The sequence below is a fragment of the Adiantum capillus-veneris genome, chromosome 20 (assembly GCF_014529385.1).
Source record: "Adiantum capillus-veneris isolate H3 chromosome 20, ASM1452938v2, whole genome shotgun sequence".
Lineage (NCBI taxonomy): Eukaryota > Viridiplantae > Streptophyta > Polypodiopsida > Polypodiales > Pteridaceae > Adiantum > Adiantum capillus-veneris.
In genome coordinates this window covers 41,083,959-41,094,917 of record NC_140950.1, presented here as the reverse complement: position 1 = coordinate 41,094,917, position 10,959 = coordinate 41,083,959, and the positions used below count along the sequence as shown (strand labels likewise).

Sequence of the window (10,959 nt, the reverse complement as noted above, 5' to 3'; positions counted from 1 at the left end):
AAAGCTAATCTTCTTGTTGAAGATGCAAAGTATAACGAAGTTCCTATTTGACCGCGTTTCGAATCGAAGTACCCAAAAGATGATATGGCTAGCAGAAGGAAGCCTCTATAGGACACTGTCCTATAGTTAGGTGTGTTGGCAAGGCAGTTAGGTGACACACATTTGTTCGTCAACCTCACATACGGTAGATAAGGTATGCAATGTATTGAAGAAAAAAAAATTATTTCTAGAAAGATCAAAGATAAATGTTCATATAAAGTACGTATGCAGAAAAGATATTGTGAGGCTGCAACAATGCATTGAAAATATAAGAAAGAATTTAAAAGGGTAAAGGAGACTCTATTGCCACACCTTCTCAAAGGGCAGGTCTTTCAGCACCACCCTTGGCATAGACGTCCACAAGAGCAGCAGCCATCACCATATGATGCTCCAATAGCCTCTGCGTCGGCAACAGTTCCCATCGCCGCACAAGTTTTGAGGATGCATGGACTGGTCACTTCTTTTGGAAGGCATCAGGAAATTGGGATTTTGTCAAGCTGCATTTGCCTGACATAGTGCAAAGGTTGCTGGCTGTTCCCTACGCATCCGTAGCCTACAAAGCACTCAAGTACATGCCTTTGCAATAAAGGCACTCTTTAGGGACACAATACTTACCATGCATGTCCATGAGAGCCATATCATGCTCCAACACCCCCCCCCCCCCAAAACCATTATGGCCTTCTTCTCTTGTCAATAGCTCCCAACATGGCACAAGCTTTGACGATATGATGCTCTGACAACCCCATTGGGGACTTTTGGCATAAAGGGCAAGCTGCAAACCTAGAATCCGTCACAAGGTCGGTAATGTGGGTGGTGTGGACAAAATGCACTCCTCCCCCAAAACACACACACAGAGCTCGTATTGAATTGCTGCAGGAATTATTGTGTCCACAATTAGACCAAACCCATACTATTATCTTCTTGACCAAATATTCCAACCAATATACAGCTCTCTCTCTCTCTCTCTCTCTCTCTCTCTCTCTCTCTCTCTGGGCTATTACTATTTATACATCTAACACGAGTTGCAATAGATATCGCATATGTCAGTAATGAGACAAGACCAACCTTGATGAAGAAGTTCCAAACTTGTCCAATCCCTCACTGTACAACTTGTCAAAGGCTCCATCACATGCGCGAGGATATGCCATTGTCGGTGACAAAATCTATACAAAGAAAGCTCCTGATAGAAAGGTTTTGAGTGAGGATTTCTAGAAAGCCATCTTCTTGGGGTGTGGAACAAGTGCTGAACAAGGCAGCAAACCCCCAGTGGAAGCCACGAGCACGATCCGGCGAGAAGTTGGGGCCGCATGTGTGGGAAATCAAAGAAGAGGGAAGGGAAGTAGCAAGGGCTTGACAAAGGGTGGTTTCAAGCTGTGGGGCATGTGGGTGATGCATCCACTGCACGAAGATGATGTGAACAGCCGCAAAGAAGAGATTTCCAATGTGGGGGCATGGGGCGGGAGTGCCACCAGCAGGGGCCTCCCAATCAAGCGCCATCTTATCTTGAAACAGGGGATCTGCAAGGGCAACTGCGTGCACATGAGCAGGGTGCTTGGCATAGGCATGCAAAGCCGCCTTGTCCTTGTAGCGGCCATACAGCATGTGCGTCCAGGCTCCGTCTTCTGGTTGGCATGTGCGAATGGCCCCTGCGTGAAGGTAGACGACCGCCTCTAGCTCGGCGAGTGCCCTGAACCGAGAAATGCAGGCCTTCAAGGCCGCCTGCGAGGCGCTCTCCTTGGCTTTGAAGAGCACTACGTGCTCCACTACTGAAGCTGCCATTCAATCGTGGCTGTGAAAGAGATTAAAATCACAGAGTAGCCTGAGAGGAGCTCTTCAACTATAGAAACTCTAATGGATTTGTGGCTCTATTTTGACACGTCATCATAGAGTGCTTGGTGAGCATTCAAACAAAGCGAGAGAGAATCACAAGTGCCTGCGAAAATGTTATCCTGTAGTCCTCTTGGAGTGAGCTTTCTAGACACTTTTAGGAGGGTTAGAATATGTTGCGATTGGTTTCACAGCATGCTAAGCCCCGCCGGGAGAGGGAGAGAGAGAGAGAGAGAGAGAGAGAGAGAGAGAGAGAGAGATGGATGCAGAAGTTGGAGGAAAAGAACTCGAAAGAAGGCGTCTACTCGATCGGATAGACTAGTCTACCGTAGAGGATTCTTCGTCACAAATTTCTAGTCAAGACTATCAGTAATAGGTAGAACCGAGGAAAACCTTGATGTCTTTTAGCAATTGTGTCAAAGAATCTCTCAGGCACATAACAAGAAGTATAAGGGTTGATGCTTTTCCCACAGCAAATGGGGTTTGGCATCATGGCTAGGCCACTTAACTTCTTGCGAGTGGAGTCATAAGCTAGAAGTCTTCCCTGCATTCGTCGACAGTGAAAAGTTGGCTCGCAAGGCTTTATTCGGGAGGAATGGGCTACATGGTAGGTGCGGATATGAATTGCTCTTTTATTCAACCACATCATGCCACAAAGGACACATGAACCTGCCCAAAGTGTTTCTCTCGATAGTCTGAACACTACCGAAGCATGTTTAACTACTCAATGAGTGTGTAGTGTTAGACACCTTGAGCTAGAAGAAGCCTCTATGGATGCCAAGGGCAAACTCGATCCATTTAGGTTATGAGTAGAGAAGTGTTCTTGAGGCACAATTCAGAAAGAAGGAATGCCACAATGCACAGTGAGTGAGGAATATATCTAGGGGTCCACCTTTCAGAAATACCTATAGCACGTGCTTTCAAGAGGTATGTATACAATTCATCATGAAGTTTGTTTCTTCATAAGCCTGTAACTATTTTTAAAATGTTCATTTTATAACCCCTCGTGCATATGTATTTTTGCCACTCTTTGAAATATAAAAAACCTTTTCGGATGAACTCACGTGCTACACTTACATATTTTGAGGTGGGCCCCTTGAGAGATATATTGTCAAAACTTTGCAAGCTAGGTTGAGTTCACACTGTGCATGTTGAGGTTACATGGACCAATCAATTGAGCTACCTAGCAGTTTGTGATTCACATTGCACAAGCTCCAAGCAAGGCAATGTTGTTGTGGCATGCTGACTCATGCCAGGCACCCAATTTAATGTTTCAACCTAGTTGAGCTGCCCAAGGATGGGCAACAATCTGAATAGCCAATCAATGGTCAATCATTACCTACACAACATCACTTTTTCCAACTTTTTTTGCGCATTGTGGAAAACACCAAGATGGATTGGGGCAAGGCTAAAATCCTTGGGTGGAAAAGTGCATTACACTATATGGACAATCTGAATGCACGCTTAGGTAGAAGCACTGGCAAACAAGATAGATGAGGCTCACAAGGGAACTTTTGTGATAGCTCTAGAAACTTGTAAGATTACATGTTCTTCTACATTGACAAAAAGGTGAAATAGTTAGAAAGCTAAATAGGTTACACACTAGCTACCTCGGAATAATTGACACTAAATAATACGACTATCTTTTGGGCCTATGCTTGGGACTTGTCTTGGAAGGGGCACCCACCTCCTATGAAGAGATTCTTTCTTAAGAGCTCTTCTTGTCACATTGTGCCATGAGAGAGAGAGAGAGAGAGAGAGAGAGAGAGAGAGAGAGAGAGGTTAATATAATGGAGAGAGAGAGAGAGAGAAGGAGGGAGAGATGAACGTGTGTGTGTGTGTGTGTATGTGTGTGTGTGTGTGTGTGTGTGTGTGTGTGTGTGTGTGTGTGTGTGTGTGTGTGTGTGTGTGTGTGTGTGTGTGCAATGGGCAATTCAACTTCAGAAGGAAAAAAATGATTCAAGAGATTTTCCATGGTCTATATATGTGGTGAGCATGTAGATGAAAGGAAATTCCTACTTGAAGCGCCACTTCAACAACAAAATGCCTATCAACTTATGTGTTTTAGATTCGATAAAGCACTCTAGAGGCATTTTGGAGTGGAGAGAGGAGACATTTAACAATACTTTGGATGGAATTTTGGCTATTGTTGGAGGGTTAAAAGATCCTAGATTTGTCTTTCTTGCTTTTGTGGATTTCGCTAAACTTACTAAATTCCAATGTGCATTCCAAAGATTGGGACATAATCTGAGTTACCATTCTTGTGGTGCCTTGCATCACTTTCCATTAGCACCTTGTAAAGGATCAATTTAATTCCTATGAGTTATTGCCTTCTTGGGATAAGGTAATGAGTTTGAACGTTTGAGAAGAAAATCAGAGGAACGTCCCGTGTCATCAAATGGTTGGCTTGTTGATCTGTTTGGTGATGGATCCTTGGTTGTAGGAGAAGGAAGTCTACAAGAGAGAAAATAAGTCCTATGCTTAGTTGAGAGTGCAGGAGCAAAAAACCTTAGCAACCAAGCTTCTAGACTTTGTTAAGGCCCATGCTGATATAGAAGAGTGGGTTGGCCTTCAATCCCAACAATCCACTTTGAAACCAGGACAATGTGCCTATTAGACAAGTGGAAGAAGAAGAAGAAGAAGAGAGAGAAATGGAGGACTATTTAGAAATGGAGAGACGTATGTTTTGAGCTTCTTGTACATGTTAATGTTTCTTTTTTTTAATTTAATATTCTTAATGCTATATTTTGTCTTGTATAGTATTGCTTGACTATCTTTTCTATCTTAAATATTTAAAGTTCGAATGGTGAATCCTTGGAAAAAAAATATAACACTAACCTTAGACTTAATGACTTAAGACCTTGAATTTAATAAGTTTTAGACCTTGTATTCATAACCCCTTCATCTGCTACATTAGATCCTAGCATGGAACTAATGATGCTCCATAAGTGAAATGATGCTTGAACAAGTGATTAAGCCTAAATTTAAAATGTTGTTTTTAGAAGAGAGCTTACTTTTTGGCTCTTGAAAACTAGCATAAGTATGATATTTGAGCATATATTAGACCTATGGTGGTCTTAGAGACCAAAATCTTAATGAGCTTGGACAGGGATGTAAGTATTTTATCTTACTTGACTTTTAGTACTCACTAGAGGCACATCTTGACAAAAGGTGAACCTTACATGGAGCCTAATTTCAAGAGGTGTAATAGACCTTCAAACAAAGCCCATATAGTTTGGTGACCTAGCATGGAGTCTAATTCAAACAAGTACGGTAGACTTTGAAACAACACCCATTTGTTACGTTAGCTTGGACAAGTGGTGGACCTTGCTTCTATTTATGTTCAATGGATAATGTCTTGGGAAAGCGGTATACCTTCTTTCTATCCATGCTTCGATGAATTGTACCTTAGACAAGTGAAGTAATTTGAAACCAAACTACCCATGCATAGCTAGGACAAGTGGTGAAACTTGCTTCTTTCATGTTTCAATGATTCTATCTTGGACTAAGGTATATCTTACTTCTCTCCATGCTTAAATGGATTCTAATTTGAACACAAAGTGGACCTTCAAACAAAAATCCATATGCTGCAATATAGCATATGCTGACAAATCATGGGCTTTGTAGAGGTTCCCCCATGTATATTTAGGAAAGTTGGTGTTGCTTCTCTTCAAACTTCAAAGGATCCTAGATTAGATTGGTGGTGGACCTTTCTTTTCTCCATGCTTCAATGGAGCCGAGGTTAAACAAGTGGAGTGTTTGACATTGAATTGAAACCTCTCTTGCTACTCTCCATCATAGACTATACACACGGTGGACCTTGTAATTCTTTTATATGTCTATCTTGGAGAAGTGGTGGAGCTTTGATTATCTCCATACGTCAAGCCAAGTTGGATAGGTGGTGAATCTTGCTTCTCTCCATGTTTAAGTGGAGACTAATGTGGACAAGTGGTGGAGCTCTATGTTGAAAAGGATCTTAGATTAAAAAAGTGGTGCTCCTTGAAACAATACCAACCATGTATAAAATATCATGGCCTTTTCATGTTTCAATGGATCTTAGCTTGGAAAAGTGGTAGAGCTTGCTTCTCTCCATGTTTCAATGGACCCTAGCTTATACAAGTGGTGGAGATGTGCTTCTTTCCATGTTTCAATGGAGCCTAGCTTGGATAAGTGGTGGACCTTGAAATGAAAGCCCCATGGAAAACATATCATGGATTTTCAAAGTGGTGTGAAAAAGTACTAGCTTGGGTGGTGGACCTTACTTCTCCCCATGCTTCAATGTAACCTTGGTTGGACAAATGGTAGAGAGGATATGGTAGACCTTGAAGTAAGACCTTGCATGCTAATCCCCTCATATGTTGTGCATGTGGTGGACCTTCAAATTTTGTTATATGTCTAGCTTGTAGAACTTGTGGACCTTTGATTATCTGCATATATCAGCAAGCAAAGTTTGGTGAACTTTTTATTGTTTCGCCATGCTCAACTTACAAAATGGGTACACCTTTCATCCTCAAAGTAAACCACATATTATCTATGTACCCTAGCTTGAAGAAGTGGTTGATATTTGATTCTATCCATGCTTCAATGGATCCTAGCTTAGGTGCATGGTAGGCCTTGGAACCAAAACACCATGTATAATAAAACTATCATGTGTTTTTAATGTTTTTATGAACTTAGCTTGGACAAATGGTGAAGCTTGATTCTATCCATGCTCCAATGAAGCCTGATTTAGACAAATAGTGGATCTTTGCCACTCTCCATGTCTCACTAAAACTAAGTAAAAAAAAAGAAAAACCCTTATGTACAAGACAACTCGGGTCTTCCATGTTTTGATGGAGTCTAGCTTTGACAACTGGTGGAACTTGCTTCTCTCCATGTTTCATTTGATCAAAGCTTGGACAAGTGGTGGAGCTTTGCTTCTCTCCATGTTTCAATGAATATTTAGACCAAACATCCCCACACCTAGCTTACACAACCAACTTACCTTGCACTTGTCTCTAAAAATTGGAAAGTGTGAGACCTTTGAACTAAATGAACTACTATCTACAATGAATCCCAGGTAGGACAAGTGGTGGAGCTTTGGTTCACACCATGTTTCAATAGATCCTAGCTTAGACAAATGGTGGACCCTTGAAAAAAAACTCTCCATGTACAACATATATATGGGTTTTTCAATAATGCCTAGCTTGGACAAGTGGTGGACCTTCAAACCAAAATCTTTATGCTACAATAGAGTGTATGCTAAAGCTGTGGTGAAATTTGAGATCAAAATAGCCATGCTACTAGAGAGGATAAGTTGCACGTGATGGAGCATTGTATCAATGTCTTATGCCCAAGTTTTGACTAGGGATGACTTTGTAACAAATACTTTAGTCTACAAGAAAACATAGATGGACCAAGAGGTTAGAATACCTTTGTTTCATCAATGCATCCCATGCTACCACCATACTATATGTTTCAATGATAAATGTCAAGATTGGACAAGTGTTAGACCTTGGTTCTCCCTATGCTTTAAATAGAAAATATGTATATGGGGAGTTTTGTTCCAAGGTCCACCACTTTTCCAAGCTAGAATCTATTGAAACATGGTCTGAAGCAAAGCTCCACCACCACTATAACAATGCGCGGTATTTTCGCCCGCATTACCGCAGAAAAACAAACAAATTTGTAATATGAAATTTTCCATATGCGGAAAAGCGTGCGGCAAACATTGTGGTAATGGTCTAGCGGTAAAGTCCATGGTAAAGGATGCGGCTACATTTCCGCGAGTATTACCGCGTGTATTACTGCAACCATATCCGCTATTGTTACCGTGCAAATGTTATCGCAAGCATTACCACCAACGGGTTTATTATAAAAAAACAGATGACTGTTTGGATGATCCTTTGCAGGACCATCCAAAAGATCATCTATTTTTTTATTTATTTAAAATATTTTACAGAATTATTATTAATTACTAGCAATTTAATTACAACAAAATATCACAATTGAACAATACATTGAGCCAAAAAAAGATTGATAATTTCATTTACATAAGTGGAATTACAATTGGAGGAGGTATTGAGCCAAAAAATGATAGGTAATTGCATTTACATAAAGAGGGCAAAAAAAGCCCGCGTATACAAAATAGAGGATGGTCATGGCCAAAACGCTAACGCGTTTGTGCAATTTGCTCATGGGGGAGAGGGCGGCATTTCGCGTGGAACTCCTTGACTTTGCAAAACCAGAAAAAGAAACAATTAACACTTTGTTATTTAATATTTGATATAAAATCAACAATTTGATAATTTAAATAAAATTAAACTTACATGTTGCAGACTTCTGCACGCATTTTCAAACTCCTCTCGAGAGACCATTTGATTTTCAAACAACCAACACCAAGTTTGATACTCGGTATGGTTCTCTCTATATCTCTGCACATCTCTGGTCAGGCGACTCATGGTAATATTATACTGACAAAAAATAGCAACCAATTAATTAAATGAAAAACATTAGGTTTTTTACAATATAACTAATATTTTTACTTACATATTTGTCTTTCCAAGCCGTTTTTCCTCCCGAACCATAATGTGTAGGAGTCTAATGGGATCTGGCCTCAACTTGGCGCGTATACATCCTCGCGCCTGTTGCCCTTTCGTCCTCTTTCTCTTCATAACTGTCTCCCACTCCACATCATGGACATTTCCTGGCCGATAGCTGTGCTCAGGAGACTCCATTGTCTTCTTTGCAGCTCTCCTCACACTAGATTTTTTGTTCTTGAGAAATGTTTCGACATGCTCTTGCAACCATTGCCTTGAGAATTGTTGCCCCTCAGGGTTGGGGAAACGCATGTGCATGGTTGTCTCTATATATGTGAGGTTGTAGGGATCCTGCTGATCAAATTTGAGAAAACAATTGATATATGTAGAGTGGATTAATTGGTTGACATGTGTGCGGAGTCTCCTGCCCTGCGCTGTCCCGAGATCCACCATACCTCCTCTATGAACCTGGTAGTATAACCCGCGAGCATCTGGTGCAGGCATGTCATGGTCCTCATCTTCTGTTGGAGCAGGGAGTGGTGAGTGTGGAGGAGAATCTGTAGTACTCGCCCCCCTCCAAAACAACAACTAGCTCCGCTCCCTCGTCGAGATCGACCGGCGCTAGCGCGCAAGCTGCCCTGGCGCTGACTGCCAGAAGAGCGCCGACGTGAATCTGGGATAGAAGGTGGGATAGGTGATGGATAGGTGGACGCCCGTGGCGTCGGATCCTGTGGCGTCGCACCCAAGGGTGTCGCACCCTGGGACGTCGGACCCTGTGAAGGAAAAGATGAACCTAGAGCTGTAGGTGGAAAAATCTGTAGGTATGGAGTGCCACCAGTCGGAGTAGAGACCTCAGATAATCCAAAAGCTGCTAGCTGCGCCGGTGAATAGCGCTACGTAAGGGTCTGTTGCGAACCTCACCACTCAGCCCGAAGACGCAATGCCCTCTCCACATCTGGATCGGTCACAAGTACGATAGCGGATCCACCAAGAGCGTCCCGAAATCAGCCGAACCTTGATGATGACTGCTGAGGCGACGGCTGTGAATGATAGGTAGAGAGAGAGAGTCGGGATATGACATCCCGTCCGCCATGAACTCCTCAATGCTGCAAAAGCGTGGTGTGAAAGAAGAAGACATGGTCTGCATTTATTACGACAAAGATTAAACTAGGTAATAAAAATTGGAATATATGATTAAAAATTTACACATTGATTTTTTTCAAACATTGGATTTTTTAACATTGGATTCTCTATTGTATCCAATGTTGAAAGAATTTAATGTGGAAAGAATCCAAGGTGTGTCTACAACCTATAAAAGAACCTTGCAAAGCTTTGAGTGCTAATAAGATATTAGTGTGTGTATTGGCTAATAAGAGATTATTGTGTTTATGATTAGTGTGACCGATTGCGCGATCACTTGGACGGTCATTGAGGCCTAATACGTCACCTACGACTTAATCATAGAGGTATGTTTATGTTTTTGTGTTGATTACTGTTTAATTTAACATAATTAGTGTGTGTAATTGACATGTACGCACACTAATTAGTGTGTAATTGACATGAACACACACTAAGTAGTGTGTGCATTGGCTTGTGTAATTGACTTCTGCACACACTAATTAGTGTGTGTTAACATACACTAATTAGTGTGTGCATTGGCTTGTGTAATTGGCTTGTGCACACACTAATTAGTGTTTGTTAACATACACTAATTAGTGTGTGCATTGCTTGTGTAATTGGCTTGTGCACACACTAATTAGTGTGTGTTAACATACACTAATTAGTGTATGCATTGTCCAATGCACACACTAATTAGTGTGTGCATTGGCTTGTGTGATTGGCCGATGCACACACTAATTAGTGTGTGTTAACACACACTAATTAATGTGTGATTAGTGTGTGCATCGATCAATCACACAAGCCAATGCACACACTAATTAGTGTGCGCATTAGTCAGCACATTGGTCAATGCACACACCAAAATCACACACTAAATAGTGTGTATTAACACACACTAATCACACACTAATTAGTGTGCGCATTTGCCAATCACATTGGTCAATGCACACACTAAATAGTGTGTGTTAACACACACTAATTAGTGTGTGCATTGGTCAATCCCATTGACCAGTGCACACACTAATCACACACTAATTAGTGTGCGCATTGGCCAATCACATTGGTCAATGCACACACTAAATAGTGTGTGTTAACACACACTAATTAGTGTGTGCATTGGCTAATCCCATTGACCAATGCACACACTAATCACACACTAATTAGTGTGTGCATTGGCCAATCCCATTGACCAATGCACACACTAATTAGTTTGTGTTTAGTGTAATTAGTGTGTGTTAACACACAATAATTAGTGTATCCATTGGCCAATGTGATTGACCAATCACATTGGCCAATGGATACACTAATTATTGTGTGTTAACACACACTTATTACACTAAACACAAACTAATTAGTGTGTGCATTGGTCAATGGGATTGGCCAATGCACACACTAATTAGTGTGTGTTAACACACACTATTTAGTGTGTGATTAGTGTGTGCATTGGCCAATCCCA

At 41.3% G+C, this 10,959-nt stretch overlaps 1 protein-coding gene across 1 annotated transcript; it reads right to left on the bottom strand.

Annotated features, from left to right (window-relative positions):
- Window positions 1-1,105: 1,105 nt before the first annotated feature.
- LOC147432409 (stress-response A/B barrel domain-containing protein UP3-like) lies at window positions 1,106-1,883 on the bottom strand. Its single transcript, XM_086492381.1, has one exon. The coding sequence runs from the start codon at window positions 1,816-1,818 to the stop codon at window positions 1,165-1,167; it is 654 nt and encodes a 217-aa protein (XP_086348507.1). The 5' UTR covers window positions 1,819-1,883; the 3' UTR covers window positions 1,106-1,164.
- Window positions 1,884-10,959: the final 9,076 nt, after the last annotated feature.